Below are 22,363 nucleotides of genomic sequence, written 5' to 3' on the forward strand. Positions count from 1 at the left end.
TTAATAAAAACGATTTTTTTATTATTATTTAATAATGCGAATTAAAAGGAAAATATAGCGTGAGTGGCTGAGCACTATCTGCTTCTTGTAGCGTTTAACTAGCGGTGATCTGTTAATCGATAGTTAACTATGAAAAATCAAGATAAATGCGTCATTATCGTTCATGAAATATTCATTGGCCACCGACACGGATTGTTCGCGGGGATTACCTATGCAGAAATCACTTAGTTCAGAAACGGGCTTTGAATTGCCGCTAATTCGCTGTAATGACCGACTGTGCCTCATCTCTGTGAGGACAAGTATCGTAATAATACCGTGTCGTGTGTCCCGCGCATAAATAATTTCTAATAATCAATACTGATTCGATTTTACTTAACAAAACGTATTTATTTTCCGTTACGGAAATTAAGTTTTCAATATACTAACTGTTAATATCGAGTAGAAGTCGTCGTGGCCTGAACGATAAGATGCTCGCTGCACTTGTAACAAGCGGTCCGACAGCTGCCTGTGTTCAAATCCCGCAGACAGGCGCCACTTTTATGAAAGAAATAAGTACTTGGCGCAGAGAGGATATGTATCTGACTAGGAGATGGTAATGCAAGGTAGGGGGAGAAGAGGTCGACTGAAGAAGACATGGGCGGAGTGTGTGAATGACGATATGAATGAAAGAGGAGTGAGTGTTGAGAAGACCGCTGATAGAGGCGAATGGAAAAGAAAAACTCACTGTGCCGACCCTACCTAGTGAGATAAGGTGGGGACAAAAAAATTATCGACGCTACCCTATGTAGGTCTTTTAGGATAGTAGAGTAATAATATGAATCAAACTTTATCAATATATTTGAAGCCATCGTGTGACGCAGTCATGCGTTAGTTTGAAGGGTGGTACAGCCGTTATGCTATATAACATGAGACTTCGACTTCAAGGCGTGTGACTCTATTAATGGTAATATTAGTTCCGATAACCACTGAACGTCAGATAGGCCGTGTGCTCGTTCACCCATCTATACAAAGACAATAATCAAATATTGCTATTACTTCTTCCAGTAATTTATTCCAACACCGTATCTAAACATAAAAACTAAATACAGTAATAATTATACAATTGAAATTCGATTTAAATAAACGACCTTGTTTTTATGATATGAAACGATTTTTAGAATAGATTGGACTAAACAATGAATCGAATGGCCACCGTCAAAAGTACGCTAATGAGGGCTGAGTCGCGATTCGCAATCTCACGCCATCTGTGTCTAATCAACGTATTCAGTTAATTAAATCGCGTTTGCAATATGGCGGCCGGGTATAATTGCTATTAATAAAGCATTTCCCTGTATAATTAGACGGTGGAGAGCAGGGATTGGCTGCACGACGGGCCCTAATCACAACTTGATAACAGACCTCTAATAGTGTGCAGTGAGCAATGATTTGTATTAATCAATCACATTTTGTTTACCTGTTTGTGCATAGTTTCGAAGTTTCTAGATCAAACTTCTATACTTCATATGATTTGCATAATGGATACATAGCGTAGTTTATAATAAATTATGGTAAATTACGTTTTCTAAAATTTACTTACTACTACTTAAAATTTACTTTTGAAGTCGCTGTGGCCTAAAGGATAAGACGTCTGGTGCATTCGTACATAGCGATGCAACGGTGTTCGAATCCCGCAGGCGGGTACCAATTTTTCTAATGAAATACGCACTTAACAATTGTTCACGATTGACTTCCACGGTAAAGGAATAACATCGTGTAATAAAAATCAAACCCGCAAAATTATAATTTGCGTAATTACTGGTGGTAGGACCTCTTGTGAGTCCGCACGGGTAGGTACCACCGCCCCGCCTATTTCTGCCGTGAAGCAGTAATGCGTTTCGGTTTGAACGGTAGGGCAGCCGTTGTAACTATACTGAGACCTAAGAACTTATATCTCAAGGTGTGTGGCGCATTTACGTTGTAGATGTCTATGGGTTCCAGTAACCACTTAACACCAGGTGGGCTGTGAGCTCGTCCACATATCTAGGCAATAAAAAAAAAACATAGTTGTAGTTTTTTTTTTACAAATTTCGTATTAATGAATTGATCTATTACAAGTTTCATCTATTGACTCTAATATGTTTTATGGTGTTACTGAAAAAACGAGCGTTAACTTGCAGAACTAAAGACTAAGACATGAGGATGTACGCTCGATAAAACTGTTATGATCCATAGCACTATTATCCATCAATTAATGCGTGGTCGGAGGAAACAATGATGGACGGCTTTGCACCCCGCATCGCGCATCTCTAATTAAGACGACATGCGTTCGTGCACTGCTGCTAACTCTTCGCGCTCGTTTAACTCCCAACACCTACTAATTTTACGCCTTAGCTACACGTATTTAATCACTTCAGTATTCAAGCTTAAATTTGGAAACATTCCTTTTTTTCCTACCTATGCTGATAGCCTTGAGAGGCTATTTCAGCTTCACTCTAACGTGTGTAGGTGAGCTCACGGGGCTCAAACCGGAGAGTTGCTAACATTGACCCTAGCAAGAGCAGTGCTTCGCAGAATCTACCACCGGATCGGGAACGCGACCAACTGAGAATTTTTTTTTTTTTTTGTTTGCCTTTGTAGGCAGACGGGCATACGGCCCACCTGATGGTGAGTGGTTACCGTCGCCCATGGACTTCAGCAATGCCAGGGGCAGAGCCAAGCCGCTGCCTACCGCAGAAACCCAGTTTCCCGGCGAGCCCCTCACTTCAGCCCGGCGAGAAACTCAATTTGCTGTGTCTATGGGTTAAAACGGTGACCGGTGCTTGTGGTGTCTAAAAGCACCCTTAATGGATCGGGATGATCCGTAATGACGTGAATAATATTCATGAGAACAGACAACAATATCACGATCTATTTTTGAATTTACGAATTTACAAAATTTCAATGGATACTCTTTGTGATTTCGTTCCATTTATATCCCTTTCAACAATGTCGTAAGAACAAAGCGGTATTGTAAGCTCATGGCCTTTATTTCTGTCTTCGGTATCTGCTCATTAAAGTGTCTCAACGTCTTTTTGTTCTCGGACAGTTTTCCGCTAACTTTTGGGTGGTAGAATGATAGACGACGCCGGTGGCCATATATCATTGCGGCAATATATCCCGCGCTGCGCCGAGTGTCGCCATTAACGCATGCGTGCAATTGCTCGTTCTGTGGACGCATGCAGCCTCGTAGATGCTATAAGGAGCTCCGCACAAATCGACGCGCGCGACCACAACTAAACGCGCATAAATCTTATTAATGGTATTCTTATTTTCGTCTTCACTCCATCTTGTAAAATCATTAGAAGCGAACGTCGTCGTGGCCATTTTGCAATTTAGCTTTTGTTAAACATTCCACGTACCATTTATTGTACGCCGGGGCATTAAAGTTTCTAGGAGAAATCGACTTAATCAGAACGGTATTGTAAATCATAATGGCTGTGCCTAACCTTAAGCCGTTTGGGTGGTCTCCTGGCATTTGTTATGAGCGTTGTTGTGATGTTACGCGGGTCAGAAGCCGAATTCCGGTTACGCATTGCGCAAGCACCGGCGTACGATGGCGAATTGTGAAGCCGTTATTCATGGGCACATAGATCGAGCCTCGATGTGGACAAAAAGTGAGAGGCCAATAGACGAAGCGTCTCAGGTTACAACTAAATAAACGTTATTTCCGTTCTCGCCGCCTCAATGACTACCATTTTTGTGTCGATTGGAAGATAGTGTTTCACGCGCCTGCTACCGACAACGGTTTTTGTGACACTCCTTTCTCCGCACAACGAGTTTATTATAGTTAATGTTTTTTGTCACGAATTTTTACTTTTATTATTATAACGACTCATCCTTTTTTTTTACGAATGGCAAGTTTGGTACCAAAGTCGGTTCGTGTGTGTGTTTTTAATTATTTTCGTCGGCCACAAACTAATACGCAATTGCGTTGTTCTTAAGAATAACAGCAGGAAGCCGCAATAGTATAGGATGGTAATAGGTGCTATTACGTCAAACGACCGCAAGTAATGTCAGTCAGTGAACAAAAACATACACCTCTACAAAAATGTGTACCCATTCATCTTTCTCCAACATGAGACATTAAAGAATGTCTCCGTTAAGGAGGGGAACGAGCACGGTCGTTTAGGATCAAAATTGCGTGGCATAACACACTCTGCCGGTTCCCAGTTCTCTTCCAATCACGAAAATGCGTAACGTAAATTCAGCCCTAATCGTCAGCTCGGTTATAGGTTTTTATTATTTTTACTTAAACATATATTATTGCTGACAATTTACTTGTGGAGGGGAAGTAGATATAAGAACATACGCCGACCCTCGCGCCGACTTGTCATTTTGAACACAACTACATCAACCCAAAGCTAGTTGGAAATAAATATAGTTTTTTTTATTAAAATGAATATTACATATCTCCTAAAGCAATTTATAACAGAAATAATTGGTATTTATTCTTTTATCATATTATACAATTATGTATTAGAATATTTTATTGGAGGTAAAAAAAGAGATAAATTTGACAGGTAGGTAATCGATTTATTTATCTGTGCACAAATATAAAAAAAGTTTGAAAGTCATTTTAAACACCAGAAGTAGAATATAGCATACTTACTATCAACTCTAAAGGCTTAGACTAATCTGTACCAGTGGATGTAGAACTAATCAGATGTAGAATTAATTAAGAATGTAGAAATGTTAAAAATTTTATGTTGTTAGAAATTTTATAATCTGAATCTAAGAGTATTTTTTATTTAAAATGATATTTCTTCGTATATAGTATTTATTACGTCACTGCCAGTAGAGAGCTCGCTTGCGATATAGAGATGAGACGTACCCTCTACATTCACTCTCTTCCTTACTTGCCTATCTTTAAAACACAATTTAGTAATAACAATATCATATTATTATACAGGGAATTCAACCTATAGATACAGCCTAATGAGTTTCTCGCCAGATCTTCTCAGTGGGTCGCGATTCTGATTTGGTGATAGATCCTGCGAAGCACTGCTCTTGCTAGGGCTAGTGTTAGTAAATTCTGTCAGGCTGAGCCCGTAAACTCACCTACCCGTCCGGGCGTAGCTGAAATAGGCCCTTAGGCTACCTGCGAATAGGGTAAAAACCATAGGGAAGATACCACTGTTATTTCCAGTTTAGTATTAAAACTAATGCTCCAATATGCCGAGAACATTTTTAAAATATCTAGGCGGTATTACAATTCACCAAGTCCCAATCTACCTAAAAACTAATAAAAGAGATAATTTTTTTATAATAGAATCACCGTTAATTCATGGTAAAATTAACTAAAATCAGTGGGGATACCACATTAATGATTTAAAAAAATCGTAGTTTTTTTGACACACACTGCCTTGATTAAGTATATTCCGGTCGATATTGATTTACAAAATATTTCAGAGCAAAACAACTAATTAGTGCGCGGATAAAAGGGTTTTAGGTATTGCCGAAGCGGTAATATGAATTGTAATTGTTTACGAGCACTTGAGTGCTAATTAGGTACCGGCGATAACCTGCGATATGAAATCCAAGTGCTGGCCTTAATGAGGGAAAGACGATTCGCGACGGTCACCTCACAAAGCGATAGCCTCAGTTCAACCAAGTAATTGTCGAATAATTGCGTTAATGTGAAAATATACGCTTTGACATAACAATGCAATGGGGAAGGCGATAATTTTATTATGAGAAATAATAAAAAATTTACAACTATACCGACCTTAGCGGGATAAGGAATAACGCTTACGTCGCTTTTTCAAATTTTATAAAACACGTTGAATAGCTTACTGTTTGATAATTCTTCGACGACGAATTACATCTGAGCTATGAACACCGAGGATTGTTCTGTTAGTTACTTACTGAGTCCGCGCGGGTAGGTACCACCACCCTGCCTATTTCTGCCGTGAAACAGTAATGCGTTTCGGTTTGAAGGGCGGGGCAGCCGTTGTAACTATACTGAGACCTTAGAACTTATGTCTCAAGGTGGGTGGCGCATTTACGTTGTAGATGTCTATGGGCTCCAGTAACCACTTAAGATCAGGTTGGCTGTGAGCTCGTCCACCCATCTAAGCAATAAAAAAAAAGATGTGTGTTGTCGTGGGACACCGGATAGGAACGAAGTTCCTTATTATACAAATATTAATTTAAAGTTCTATTCGAGGTATAAAGAAAATAAAACTGGAGGTTTCGCAACAACCCACGGTCATTTGGAAACGTGCCTCTGAGATCGTGATCAATGAATGATAAACAAATATGATATTTTTTGTACGTTATTACAAAGTTAAGTCGTACACTGTGTGCATTATTAATAAAAACCTTACGTTACGGACGTTTTTTCCCGGTTAGGGTACCCCTCCGCATCTAAAGAACTTTGTTCCAAAAAATAGTTGAGATCTTACGTAATGTCATGCTTTATGTTGTTTAAAGGCGAATGTTTCCGACGGTGCGCGTGTCGTTCGCCGGCTGCCGGGCGGAGGCGCGGTACGGCGTGCTGCTGGACGTGGTGCCGGTGGACGGCAAACGCTACCGGTACGCGTACCACCGCTCCTCGTGGCTCGTCGCCGGCAAGGCAGACCCGCCAGCGCCCGCGCGGCTCTACCCGCATCCCGACTCGCCCTTCTCCGGCGACCAGCTCCGCAAGCAGGTCGTCTCCTTCGAGAAGGTCAAACTCACCAACAACGAAATGGACAAAAACGGACAGGTATGCAAATGCCACAATTTTATAACCAAAGCGAACCCGTAAGTCGTGATCGAAATACATTTAGTACCTAAACCCCAAAATCTTATAGATCCAACATAGGCAGACTCGTACTGGATACTTGATAATCGTCCTAATATCGAGAAGGAGAATACGGGGAAAATACGAAACGCGAAATCATTTCTAGTTAATAGGGCATTAAGTAGTACATTTAGTTTCTGATTTTCGTAAAATTGCAATATACGTAACACATATAAATAACTTGTTGTTTTGTTACAGTTAGTACTAAATTCGATGCACAAATATCAGCCTCGGATTCACTTGGTGCTCCGACGAGAGGGCGCCGTCAACGCGCCCATCACCGATCTCGAACAAGAAGAATTCAAGACCTTCATATTTCCCGAATGCGTCTTCACGGCTGTCACAGCGTACCAGAACCAGCTCGTGAGTATCCGATGTGATTTGGCACCGGCCATGGTTGAAAGCGGTTTATTTGGCATCACGAGACTCGTTCTTATTTCTATCATTTGATTTCTAAAATAGATCAGAGAGTCTACTGTTCGAAATCGCATAGCTTCGTCTGTCGACTATCGACGGTTGCTATTTCTGCCACACTAATTGCATCTCGCTGAAAGGTATGTCCAGTCTGAACAAAGGGAGGTGACACACAATTTTTTGTGTATCAGGCGGCCACACGCGGGCGACGCTGACGACAGACGGACAGTGCGTCTGACGCGTGCATCGCGGTGACGATTTAAGTTTTCAGCCGAGCTATAAATATAAACTAGACGATAGTCGTTCGACATCAGTGTCCACTAACATATCAGGGATTTTTTCTATGCTTAATGTTCAAATACAAATACCTTTTATTATTGGTGGTAGGACCTCTTGTGAGTCCGCACGGGTAGGTACCACCACCCCGCTAAGCCACGGCAGAAGCCGTGAAGCAGTACTGCGTTTCGGTTTGAAGGGTGGGGCTGCCATTGTAACTATACCTGAGACCTTAGAACTTATATCGCAAGGTGCAACCACTTAACACCAGGTGGGCTGTGAGCTCGTCCATCCATCTAAGCAAAAAAAACCTACATATCTTATTAAAAAAAATTACGAATTACCATTTGAGAAATTTAATATTTCTTCAGGAGAAAAATACGGTATTTCAAGATAGCGATCCGTTTTTCGTATGAAAAAATAAAAACAGTTCGCTCTAACTGCAAGTGCTTATTCATAAGTTGTAAGTTATAGATAGATTGGTATCTCGCTCCGCTCGTGAGCCCGCCGAGAGAGTGCCCCAGCCTCCGCCGCATGTGTCGCCACGCGCAATTAATTCTCTGTCACAAGAGCGTTTGGGCGTCTCCGAGTTTCTCGTTTTGTTTCATCTCCCGTTGTAAAATAATTAGGACGTTTTGATGTTCATAAAGGAAACGTTACTTTATATCGACAGCGCGGTACATAAATCTTTATTTGTTCGTTAATTAGATGTCTCGGCTTTCATGTTAGTACGGCGTCATTTAAATTTCATAATAGTTCGTAGTTAAAATAATGTATCAAGAACGTAAGCATTTTAGTATTTTGTTCGGTTTTCGTGAGACGTAGACATAATTAAAGCTTTACGTTTTAATGTCGCTTTTTCTTAATTGACATAACCTTACTTCAGGCGCTCGAACAGTTTTCTTGGTGACGAATGTAGGAAAGTGCACAAACGTGGGAAAATGAAACAAAGCCACTGAACGTAACTAACTTCTCGGGATCCTCCAAAAACCTCCAAAAAGTCCATTGAAGAAGTCTCAGTAAATGAACACCACTTTACTGAGATTATAATATTTCATTCCATATCATCTCATTTCATTACATTTCGTTTTCATTTCATTTCATTTCATTTGATCCAATGTTTCATATTGATCAACTTCATTTCATTTCATAATATCATTTTTCATATAAAAAAGTTTTTATTAAAATTAAAATTAAACTTGACCTAAAGGTCTTAGTTACCAGGTCATAAAATCCCATAAAAAATGACTTTTAACATATCATTGTTTATAAACGTGCAAATCTTTATTTTTGCATAGTTTTTCGGCATCGATAAACCGATATTCCGATATTGGAGTGGCATCATAAATTAACCTCAACGACGCATAGAGCTATCGGCCGTACCTAGCTTCCACCTTCGCAGCCAGTAATGGATGACTCCCCGGGGCCGAAGCTCAGTGATTTCTATTGATTCTAACACGTTACTAGATTTACTGTTGCTAGCCGCTGACACTGTCCTCCATAGCTTCTGTTATCAGATAGATGCGCGTCGTAATATACACGAACTTTCTGAATTCAATGATGTTGTTCTAGATTTGTACAAAACAAAATACAACGATTCTTACTAAATTTCGATCGAGAGGCAGTCAGCGATTGGGTGACTTGACTCGTTTTGGCTGACGTCACACCTCTGACAGCCCAAACATTTGTCGAACGGCGGAGATAGTGTCACTGATAACCCAATCCCTTACAACAATAAGAATACACTTAGCATGTTTGCACCTGCGCGTCTATGCCGGCTCTCAAAGTTGACTTATAGGTTCCCGCATAGCTTAGCCTAAAAAACGATCAAGGTAACAAAAACGCGCATAATTTGAACAGAGCGGTCTCGGCAACGCGTTGCTCTCGATCGAAAACAACGGCTTAAAAATGTCAACGAATTTTCATGCGCGCGCGTCTTTTCTTGCGTGGAATGAAACATCATTATTGATGCTTTATCATATCGTAACGTTGATATAAGCGATAAGGGATCTTATAAAAAATGTGAATAGTGTTTTTTGTATGTGAATCGCGGTGTGAGACAGTGCGACGCCGCGCGCGCGCCGCGGGGCGTTTTCCAGGGAGAGCGCGCGACCTGTTTCAATATTTAAAATCTTACACCCACTAGGCCATTGTCACCGGACTCGGATCCTATGAAACCCTTTGTCCGGAATTCGTCTCACAGCGAGGCGACAATGTTTGTTAGAGTTTGCTCGTCCTTATTATTGCGCACAATGCATTTTTTTATTAGCCGATGACTTGTGAATTTGTTTTGATCGATCGGCCCGTCGAGGACGTGTCTCGAATAAAAACTCGCAGATAGCGACCATACCCGTTTTTTATATTACATTTGAAGAGTTTCATCGTGTTTTGACTTTATAGTAATATTTTTGCAGCGTATTTATATCTTGTGATGGGTGACTTGACTGAAATTATATAACAAAAAAATAATAATGACGAAATTGGAAAACGCTGTCAATTGTTTTGTTGGTCACTGTACGACGCCCTGTAACGTCGTTTGAGGAGATAATCACGAAAATAACTGCGTATTCTCAGTCACATATACACGCAAACACATTCAATGGGCGCTTAATTGAAATTTATATCTCATTTCTCAGTATCAACAATCAATATTCTAAAATCTCCGAAGCTATTCTCACATTGAGCGTCCACAAACGAGTTCCATGAGAGTATAATCGAACAATATAATGAAGGAGTAAAGGCAAACACAATTTCAATAACAAAAGGCAGCCATGACAAATAAACATATTTCACGGGCCAAAATGGCTTCGGTCAGGTGTCAGAGTCCCTCCCGCGCGCTGCACCACTGTTCCATTCTTCGTCTTCATGCTCACCAATCGATACACTCTTTTCAATACAATCTTAAACATTAAAATTTGTTAATTTATAACTTTGTTATTTTATGTTTTCGAACACGTAGGAACGAAAGTTTTGTGTTTTTGTTTTTTACCCGTTCATGAAAATAAAATCATGTTTATCGGCTGTTTATATGTGTGTGTCTTTGCCCAAAAAATATGGATTTGGATGAAAGGACCATTCGCAAAATTACTAAAAGAGCAATTGCAAACGTCTTTTATAAAAACAATGATTGATTACTTTTAGGCAGTGTTACAGATGATTTGCAAGATTTTGCATAATAACAAAAGATAAATAGTAAATAGTATATCTGATGCATAATAGATACATGATACTTTAAGCCACATATTTTAATGGTAAGTAGTCTTGGTTTCCTGCATATTTCATTATTAGGTACATGTAACTGCAAATCCACTCAATTTAAAAAAAAGTTTTTTATTTATCAGAAATCAAAACAAATCCCTTTAATACGAAACTAATATTAGTCAAAAATACAAGGAGTCAATGTACTTCCTAAAGAGTAGTTAGGATTGGATTTAAAATAATTTAAGATGGAATTATTTATTGAGCGCGTGTCTCGCTTTAGTACGTTCAATTTAATCGTTAACGTGTTGTTGCTCTCTCGTTCTTGTTTGCCATCGATCACTGGAGGTGTGACGTCACGCAGCGCCATCGTGTGCGGCCTCCCCAAATTTATTGCGTCTACGCATTCAAACACCAACAAAATATTTTGGAATTAAGTTTTAATTGATACCTCAAATGACATGTTTGTACACTAAAATATATGATTGAAAATCATTTCGAAAAAAAAATGCATTGGTACATAATAAGAGAAGATCATATATAGTATTTAAACGACTACTTAGTAATTAAAAACTTTTTAGAATACTAAATGTCACGTTCGCAAAACTGACATTTACCTACAGTCCATCAAATTCCAGTTCGAAACCGATCCAAACCAACTGGCGTTCGTTGAAAACGGCATTTTAATCGGAAATGTGGGAAATAGCTTATTCTATACTGTTCCGAATTTACAGTCAGAATTACGGACACGAGTGCAAAGTGGATCTCATAGTAACCGTAGGACCGATCCGGGATCTACTTAGCAGACTGAACAGAGACACAATCCAGCCAGTGGCACGGGCGACATAAACGATTCATAGTCTGCGATGTGGATGTGTAGAATGCTAATTAAAATAGTTACACAAGTGGCTGAAGATTTATATAATTTGCACGCAATCTCACTTATATTCTCGATGGGAACAATCAGCGACAGTCTGAGGTTGATCGAAATTCTAGATGAAGATGATAATATATGAGCACTTAAATGATATATTCTAGATACAATTATGGACTTACAGTATTAAAAGCATTATATTAATTACAGTGAATAATTAAACGGTATCGATTTGAATAAGGACACTTATTAAAATCGATACCTACTTAAAGCAATTCGTCCCCCAAAAAATATCCAGTAATTATTTCACTAGAGACTGCATTATATCCGTATTGCGTTCAATAAGCAAATAAGCTCGCCAATTTAAGATCGACGCCGCGTACTTCTGGGAATATTGAGATTATTAACACCCTCAGGACCGGTGTTGCCACATGCAGTGTTCATTACTTCGTGCTTGCGAATTATTGTCCATAAAGCTTCGTTTACTGGAAGCAGATCGCAGCTGTAGGTCGTTGCGGAGAATCTTTGTAAGCGTGTCTTACAGCACGCGTTTATGTAACCCTCTCCGGCTAACAGAATTATCGCAAACGTGACAAACTTATTTTATATGAACCAAATAAAGATAGTAAATTAAAAAAATAACGTAAAATTTTATGGAAGCTATATCGCCATAGTCGCGGTATCGTGTGGAAGAGCTATACCTATTACAAGCACTTTTAAAACAAATCAATATTATTGTCAGTGTGGATTTTCAATCAAAGAACGCAGATAAATATTCAGTTATATCTGAAATTTTATAATATTATTTACAACTTAAACAATAAAATATTTGCGAGTACAATTTTGACATATTTTAGTTTTTGGCGGGCTTTTTGTTTACCATAGACTAAAGCACTGTGTTTATAGAAGGCAGTGCAGTGGTTATAGATACACAATTCGTCACATATTTGTAATTCACTTTTAAAATCAACCTAATTTATCTTTACCGCAAAAGATTACAAACTTCAAATATAAAGTAAATATATCTAAGGTTAACCAAATAATTCAAAGCGTTTTATAATGAAATACAATTATATAAAGCATATCTTATATGCCTTTAAACGAGCAATTCTTGTATATATATAATTATATAATCTGAATCTCGGAAACGGCTCCAACGATTTTTATAAAATTTAGTATACAGGGAGTTTCGGGAGCGATAAATCGATCTACCTACGATTTATTTTCAGAAAATGTTGTTTTATTCGTGTTTTCAATAATCAACTCTTCCCGACATCTATTGGCGAATAATAATACTATTTTTCTTAATCGAGGGCAACTAACCGCTTTAAAGACACAACAAGATGGGACATCGTCTGGTTTTTTGTAATATAGCAAAATTCTTCTTTCAACAATAACTTCGTTTTAATTTATTGACAACATAACAATAATAAATAACCAACTGTGAGCACTCGTGAACATACTTCTTTTTACGAAAGCACTCTTGAAGCATAAGACTCAAAACGATATAAATTCTTGAAACAATAAAAAATGTTAATAGTAATGAGTACATCGGTAGCGTGGTTCGTTCTTAGTCGCGTATCAATCAATGCGCTTCTCTCCCGCCCGAGCGCTAACGTGACATATATTAATTTATTCTGGTGACTGTACCCCGTCACGTTCCTATCTCTGATGTTTACATCGCTCTTAATTAATTTATTACGATTTGTACGCACATGTCTACCTCTATAAATGATTGTCGGTTCGGATAGCATACGTTTTGACCTACCTTAACATAGATATTGAATTTGAATAATATTAGTAGAAATAATTGTATATTTTAATACGCTTTTATTAGCTTCAGACGTATGTATGTTTGTAACGGGATCTTTGAATATGATTTTGACTCTCTTCAAAACGTCGGATTAACTCGAAATTTGGTATACTTATTAAGGAGCGATGACAATTCAATATTAAAAAAAAATATTGAATAAATTGAAATTCAACTAAAAAATGAAAAATAAATAATAGTTTAAAAAAAGTAACAAAATGCGCTTTTATACAACATCCAATTAAAAAATAGAAAATAAATCTTAATAAATTTAAATTAAAAATAGTGTAAGAAAAAATGATTTTATTGTAAAAAAGCGTGGGGTGCTTTTCAGGATATTATCAATACCATGCACCCCACGCTATTTTTACAATAAACTATTTTTTTCTTACACTATTTTAATTCAGCTAGCACGATACACATAAAGCTGCAGACAAGTTTTTGCTCATCGCAATCGATGCGGCTGCGAATCATGTGTGAGACTTCCATAAACAATACATCACCGCCCAAATAATTAGAGCGGCATTTCGTGCGCGGTGCTCGTTCTCCTTGACGCCTTTTTGTAAGGATTTCTTTTTTGTTTCCCGACCGGGAATAATGTCATTATGGCGCCTTTAATGTTGTCAGTGTACGGCAGCCGACGCCGCCGCCCAAGGAGAACGTTTGTTGATACTTAAATTAGCTTGTTTTGACACGCCTCGTTCTTGTGTGTTTGTACTAAATCTAATAAACGTCACAATAACATAAGACATGGTTTCGGCTTTACGATCAAGAACAATGAAGACGTGGCTTCGGCCTTTAAAACTACCAAAATTCTCTATTTATTACCAAGAACAAGACCTGGCTGTATGGACTAAAGTCCTTTGCCTTTCCCATTAGGAATAAATTAATATCATCATCATTTAATAAACGTCACTAGCAGTATAGTATTTCCTTCACTATGGAAACGTTCTAATAGTTTTGTGTTATTTCGTCTCCGGGCTATTGTCTGCGTGTCGATCAAGACCGGTATAGGTTAAGAGAACTAAATTTAAATAACAAATATGGAACGTTGAAAACAATTAGAGGGCGTTCGAACGCAGTGCATGCATTATGTATGATACGTCAGCTACCAGTCGTGGATGTTGGAGTTGTCATTACGTGATGCGCAGGCGCGAGAGAGTACAACTATGATTGAAGTCAATAGTGGTCTTGAAAAGGGCGTGCAAGCTTAAATAGTTGACATCACATGACCCTCAACCCTCCGGTTGTTTCGGTACACAAATAAGAATGATGGACATGTTTTCTAAGCGTTTTTAATTTAAAATAGTCAACGTAACAGTTTTAATTAGTAAGATTTTACATTACAAATTGTATAAGCAACTTTCTCAGTAACATTATTAAGTAAATTGTCTGCGTCTTCAAAATAATCATCAATAGAACAAACCGTCTGTCTTGTTTCCTTGTAACATATTTTTTAAATCATTTGTCACTGTGTGACACGTTATTTGAGGAATTATTCACGAGAAACTGAAGACACGTGACGGCTCGGTCAATATATCGTAATTTTTATTATGCTCTTTTGAAGCAGAACAACTTAGCTCCGGACATATTTATCAAGACGTTTCATAGATTAACGCGCCTCCAATGAACCACATCAAACGCACGCATAAATATCTTCAACAGAAATTAAGAAGTTAATTGTCGGTACAATGGAATTTATAAGAACTCTCTTGATTTACGCAATCCAAGCCACGCGTAATAAATATAAAATCAAATTTACAACTGTTTTGAATACAGTTATCGTTCTGGCAATAAGTGCCTATTACATTGAAACTGCATAGACTTATAAGTCTACCTGTCCAGTTGTAATACGAAATCTGTCAGAGTTCATAGTCCTACTTATTATATAGGTGCTTAGTGTGAATTAGTCGAACAATGAGCAATTTGGCACCGTGTAGGTGTCAGACAGGTAGAGCTGACGGCGGAGAGCGAACTCAATCGACAAGTAATTATCGTCAGCGAATGAACGCGACGATAGATCCGCACAAACATTCCCTTGATCACTTGTTTATTGCGTAAATGTATATAAAAAATTTACACCTTCTCGGACCCCTTCGTAAAGCTGCCAAGAAGACGGTGAAATTAGTGTGAGCATCGGTTTAATCCGTTGGGTTATTAGACGAGCGGACACTGTTTAATGATGACTCGTTTCCGAGGAAGGCTTTATCGTAAATATTATGCACAAATTGTGGAGCCACAGCGGGAGCGCCGCCACTCAGCGAGGGGGCGATTTTTCATCGACTGCTTCACTCTCCCAAACATATTTTTAACACCTTGTGTCGATATTAAATCAAATATTTGCATTATGAGAGCAATGACTTTTTCGTACTGGATTTTATTAAAATTAATTGGTAACACGCTTTTCAAATAAAATGTTTCATAATATGATACAGATTAGCCAAGTAGATAAGACGATGTAGCTTTGAGATGGCGATGAATATCCAATTAAAAAATAAAGTTGTTTATCTGCCCTTTTTTTCCTTTTTTTTCCCTACCTATACTGATAGCCTTGAGAGGCTATTTCAGCTTCTCCTTGACGGGTAGGTGAGGTCACGGGACTTAAGCCGGGAGTGTTGCTAACACTGGCCTTAGCAAGAACAGTGCTTCGCAGAATCTACCACCGGATCGGAAACGCGATCCACTGAGAAGATCCGGCGTGAAACTCAGTGGACTAAATATCCTATTAACGAATGATTGTCATAGAAACATTATTGTGTCAACTTGGAATACATTTTGTAGTTTGACGTTGAATTTGTTGTTGGATCGATCGCAATATCTCGGCTACTGGACAATGAACTAATACAGAGCGTTCTAAATGGACACTGGTAGGTACCAACCCCCTGCCTGTCTCTATCTCTAAGAAATCTTATATTTCGGTTCGAAGGGTAGTGGAAGATGTTGACCTGTAATTATATAAGGGTTGGGAATTCCAGTACCTGCTTAAAACTAGGTAGGCCGTCACTTCAAAATTAAAACAATATAACAATTTGCCTGGGTTTTATCACACTATCTGCTCTCGAAGATATAAAATAAAACCTTAAAATATCTAGTATTTCTAATATCTAGTATGTCAATATCTTATAATATCTAGTATTATGGGCAGAACGGAAACATATTGTATCGTAAATGCCCTATTAAATTGCATTTCGAACATAAAACGAACACTGAATTGTATTACTCGCGGTCAACTAAAATGATAAACCGATGTGGAATGTCGTCAATAAGTTAACCTTATTAGTCGGTGTATACGGTACTCCGCGGGTGGCACTTCTCTAAGGAGACTGTTCACACAGACGCGTTACTTGCACGATCGTCCTGATCGTTTTAAACTGTAGCATAATGATACTAAGTCGCCAGTTATGAACAGGTTCTTATGATAATCCTCGGCAGTTCTCCTCGTACAATCTAATTGAAATCGTGCTATTACTTGGTTATGTGTGACTAAATTCATTACACTCTATTATTATACTTCATAAAACTGAAACATGTTTTACGTCTATTTAGCTTTGATAAACGATATTTTACAAGCTTTAAATTGTTTAAAATCACTCTTTAAAATTATTAATTTCTTTCTCATTTCTAGACCATTAATGACTTTCGGTGTTAGATACTTCGCAAAGATTCGATCTTTTATTCGTATTTGTAACTAAAATGGAGCAATGCACATCTTTCGTCACTTCAAAGTTCGAATGTGGATCACAGTATCCTTTTTGTTTCAGATCACGAAATTGAAAATTGACAGTAATCCGTTCGCAAAGGGCTTCCGCGACTCGTCGCGTCTCACTGAATTCGAAAGGTAACTATAATAAACTTATTTCAACAGCCTTTATTTACCCAATACAAATGACTAAAATTAAGTCATAACCGTCATGTGAACTCACCAAAAATAAACATTAAATGGAGTTATTCTGTTCAGCTGGTCATAAAAGCAATCATTAATGTTCATAGCATAAGACGGAATTCGGTTAATAGTGTATTGGACACACTCGCAGATAAATATCCGATGTTGATTGATACTTCTGTGTGTAGCGCAGTTATGTTTCGAGTTTCCACAGCTTTATTGCGTTGCGCTCAATCGAATAGGTTTACTACCAATGCGTTCTAATCTATTTTACTAGAGTAGGATGTAATTTGTTTTCATTTGTCTCGCTGTGTTATTCCCAACAAAACATCCCAGTCAGCAAGACCAAGTTCCATTCGATCCCTTATGTATTTTCTTCCATTCGTGCAAATGTTCATTTCGCTTTTCTTTGTTTGAGATTCTATATCACGGGAGAACACGACCGAATGTCAGTCATCTCTGACGAGGCGCGCTTCAATGCAGTCAATCATAGGTATATACCAAATCATACACACGTTGATCGTTCGTTGTCGCGATAATATATGGCGTAAACCGACCCGTCCGTGTTTCCAGGGAGACGATGGAGTCGATGCTCGCCGAGCAGCACTACCTTCGGTCGCCACTGCGGCCCTTTGACCTGGACCAGCACAACAATAACTTGACTTTGGAGGAGAAGGCGATCCTGGCGGCCCGGTCGCAGCTGTTCTTGCGCGCGGCGTATCCGCTGTACGGGGTACCGGCCGCGGCGCTTTGGGGTCAGTGGGCCTGTCTGGCGCCGCAACTGTTGGCACAGCAGCAGCTAGCAGCATCAGGGTCGGGACTGCAGATGGCGAGACCGGCGTACCCCGCACCGCATCGCTACTCTCCGTACCCAGCACGCCGTTCCCCCCCCGCCTCCTCACCCGACTCCTCACCGCACGCCACGCATCCCCCGCACAGCCCTACTTAGTGTTACTCACCTCACTTGCCTCTCCCTACAAGTCCCCGTGGTTTGTCTGCGCTTCGGTTCTCTGTGGTATAAGACTGGCGAGCAACATCGGAGTAGCACTGATCGTATCCTGTGTGCTTAGTGGGAGTTTTTTAACGTTCTCGATAGCGTAAAAGTTAACTCGCATTTGTATGCAGTTGGAACAGCGCCCCTAACGGCAAACGTAGGCAAACGATCCTATTCCATACAAATATGAGCTAACTTTTGCGCTATCGAGAACATTAAAAAACTCGCACTAAGCAAGCACACTGTTATTCCGCGCTCCCTGAAGAAGAATTTTAGTCTTTTAATATTGTACAGTGGACATTAAAGTTTCTCTTCGTCGACGTGAATACGAGTTACATCTGCGGCTCGTTCGTGGTGTTGTATTATAATGTAAAGTGATATTTGACGACGAACGATTTAATTTAAATGTGTAACTGTTGTTATATGTTCCTAATAGTTTCATCTAGTAGTGACGGTTGCGAAACTTCATGTTGTAGCTTTAGTGGAATAGTTTATGGTATCGGTGTAGCACTATTATTATCTGAATGTTGGTATTCGTTGATCTCTGAATCAAGTATTGATACTCAATAGAAGAAACCTTGCCGTCGGCTAATGACCTATCTATTATATGTTTTAAATATCCAAATTCATATTGTTTGGACAGAATGTGCAATACAACGGGAAACAAATTTGATTGATAGTTAACTTAAGCTTCTAAATTAAGTATTACTAGTTGTATTAATTAATAATAAAATATGATTATATTTGCTGTCTATGTATAATTTCCACGTTGCGATGGACACATAGATGTACCCGAATGGCGACTTTGTAGTTAAATTATAGGTAGTTATTAAAGATAATATATTGATAAATAATTAAAAATTAAATGTTTGTTAACGTATGTTTGGTTTTATTTATGTATTTAATTCATTTTCCTTTATCTGCCAGCCTTCCTTGTCAGTTAAAATTAAACCTTAAAACAAATCCTCAAAACTCATTTAATGCTGAGTGGGCTATGACCATGGTAACATCATGCAGATGGGCTTGTTCTTATAGAGTGACATAGAAGGAGTTAGTTTGTGACTCTCAAGCCAGAGAGGACAACAGAACTCCGCACGAGTCTAGACCTGTGCTTTGTAGAGCATAAACATTTGTACAGACGTAACGTAGGGCTTCGCCTAATTATCTAGTGTCATTTAGGGTCTGGGTAGCGGCTTCAGATTCCCCGTATCTTATACCGCATGTGAATTCCATGGGAAGTTCTCTAAGTCGTCAAATGATATCGCTATCTTCTTTTCATCATCAGAACACCCGTCCTGCCAGCGGTTTGCAAAAATTGCATACAAGTGCATTTTCGTTGCTTATGATTTTTATTTCGTGTATTTTTATAGGTACAATTTCATGTTTCTTTATTAAAAAAAATATATACCTACCTATTTCTTTTTTGTTAAACTATAAAACTATGAATCTTTAATAAATTGCCAATAATATTTTCAAGTACATTTATTATATGTGGTATATATTAATTCATCTGCTTCTAATTGGCGGATACAATATAATAAATTAGGCATGAACGATGTCTCTGCTTACCTAGTTGAGAACAAGCGCCATAGCAAGCCGGCCTACGTACCTGTTCTAGTCATACGCATCAACGCTAGATGGCGTTACGAGGGCTATGTTTGAAGCTTAGTCATAATTGAAACAAAAACAACTTCTTGAATGTGAAAAACTTCCGTTTAATAAGTGATATTTGTTTTAAGTGAAATTTACTTATCCAATTGCAGACGTTAAGGTTTGTGTGTATGAGCTAGATACTTAGCACAAGGTCTGCTGTAAGCTTGTCCGTTTGTTTAATGGAATTGAAAAGAGAAATTCGAAATCCTTAACGTAAAGATTTCTTCACCTCAAGGTTCGTACGAGCCAAAATAAGTTCAATAGTGTCGAGAAAAGTTATTTTCTAAGCATACTAATGTTGAAATATTCCTCGACGAGCGAATTAACCCAAACACAGCCCACTGAGTTTCTCGCCGGATCTTCTCAGTGGGTCGCGTTTCCGATCTGGTGGTAGATTCTGCGAAGCACTGCTCTTGCTAGGGTCAGTGTTAGCAACTCTCCGGTTTGAGGCCCGTGAGCTCACCTGCAAACGTTAGGGCGAAGCTGGAATAGCCTCTCAAGGCTATCAGCATAGGTAGGAGGGAAAAAAAAATTTGGAATAAAATCGTACTTTAATGTTTGCGTGTAGGTATTTATGTTGTATTGAAACATATCGCATAGGTACCTTTAGAATTGAAGTGGCTTAACTAAAAAAATAAAGAAAATTAGTTTTAAACTTAAATCGATAAACATATTGTATTTTATCAATTTATAAAATTAAACAGTCTCTTTTAGTCTAGAAGAGGACAAAGTACTCTTTCCGTTTCTTTCAAATAAAGCGCATCTGTACCATAAAGTATTAAAATTTAAAAACAAACAAATGACAAATCTTCAATTACATTTTTGGAGTTTACCAAAAAAAAATTAGAATTTTGGATTAAGCCAATTCAATTCTAAAGGTGCGAATTATTTTACCTTTATTGAAACATTTAATAACAGTGTTCGATATTGAATTGTAACAGATTTGCGGAATTGTTACAAATTAGAGAGTCACGGTCGGCGGTTATGCAAAAGCGACCATAAAGTTATCTTTAGCAAAACAACGGCGACACCCTCCGCGCAACTATTCAATTAAAATGAAGCAGTGTCGGGACATTCGAGTCACATAGGGGCGGACGGGACTCCATCGAATTAGTTCGGCGCGTGGCCACATTACTGGGACAAATTTCACGTCCCATGGGTCGACCGAATCCGGGGACGCAACGCTAATCTAATCTGGATTGTAGCTAATAAATGTTGTAGCCGGCGACTCGGGGGCCACGATTTATTGCTTGTAAAACTGTTTCCAATCGGAGATATTGTTGGGATGACGCCACGTTTTTGATACGGCCCGATGGAATTTAACGTGTGACTGCGCGTTTCGTTTCGATCTTAATGTTTCGTGTTAATTAATTTAGATTACATTAATTGATTTTTTAGATGATACGATGATGTGAGTAATTAGTGCCTACAGCTTTATAATACAATATACTACCAATTGAAAAACCTGTTTTTGTTTATCAATGTATTTTATTTAATCAATTAATAAATTGATACGTTGTGAGCCCGCAATGCAAAGCAAAGGCTACTGACGGGCGATCGGTGCAACGGAAGCACTAACACTGTGCACAATCTTTATATTTATTGGCTTACGACGCCATGCGTTATATGATAAAATAGCGAATTTGTTTTCTAACTGCCTCAGGCACTATTAGTGCTATTTTTAGTGCGAGCTTTTTAACGCTCTCGATAGCGTAAAAGTTAACTCAAATTTGTATGGAGTTGGAACGCTACCTACGTTTGCCGCTAGGGGCGCTGTTCCAACTGCATACCTGCAAATTTGAGTTAACTTTTACGCTATCGAGAACGTTAAAAAACTAGCACTAAGCACACGGTCTCTCCACAAAACTGTCGTTCTTTCCGGAAACTGCTATCAAACGACCGGTATATAAGTGGAAATTTTGAGCGAAGCCTTATTCAGCCAGCGTTATTGGCAGTGGGTTCTTGATCCGCGGCGGGTGTAGCGCTGTGTAATATCGTGTCATTGGCCACTCGGCTCATAATCCCCTTTTAACTGCGGACCCCGAGCGGCGTGAACGTGCTTCGAATCTTTATACGCTGCTTCTTCTGTTTGTGAACATTCGCACTCCTTGCTTCTAACATTGGAGTTAAGAATATGTTCAACGTTGTCAGCTTAGTGACACGTTCTAGCTTCATGACATTTAAACATAAATCAATAGCTGTCATATCATAATCAATACCAAAGTTTATGCCAAAGAAATCTTAGTATTTACAAAAGTAGATTCAAGTAGTAGTAATATGTCACGTTGACATGTCTTTGAGATTGTGTGTGTAATCTACTTCGTTACTACTAGGTACATGATCTATGAATGAAAAAAATATGACAACAATGAATAAAACTTGATCTATATTTATTATAATTTTAAATAAATTTAGATTTAGAGCAATTTTTATAAGCAAACTAGCTGACCCGGCAGACT

The 22,363-nt window shown here is 38.6% G+C and overlaps 1 protein-coding gene across 2 annotated transcripts in view; it reads left to right on the top strand.

Annotated features, from left to right (window-relative positions):
- LOC114248379 (T-box transcription factor TBX20) overlaps positions 1 to 19,131 on the top strand; it is a 42,333-nt gene extending 23,202 nt beyond the window's left edge. The window contains exons 3-7 of one of the 2 annotated variants that reach the window (XM_089740352.1): positions 6,451 to 6,724; positions 7,001 to 7,165; positions 17,136 to 17,212; positions 17,676 to 17,750; positions 17,831 to 19,131. In XM_089740352.1, the coding sequence (XP_089596478.1) occupies positions 6,451 to 6,724; positions 7,001 to 7,165; positions 17,136 to 17,212; positions 17,676 to 17,750; positions 17,831 to 18,206 (967 nt within the window). In that variant the 3' untranslated portion in view covers positions 18,207 to 19,131. The remainder of the gene's footprint in view (positions 1 to 6,450; positions 6,725 to 7,000; positions 7,166 to 17,135; positions 17,213 to 17,675; positions 17,751 to 17,830) is intronic. The other variant, XM_089740353.1, reaches the window with a different exon arrangement.
- Positions 19,132 to 22,363: the final 3,232 nt, after the last annotated feature.

Source organism: Bombyx mandarina, chromosome 04 (assembly GCF_030267445.1).
Source record: "Bombyx mandarina strain Sakado chromosome 04, ASM3026744v2".
Taxonomy (NCBI): Eukaryota; Metazoa; Arthropoda; class Insecta; order Lepidoptera; family Bombycidae; genus Bombyx; species Bombyx mandarina.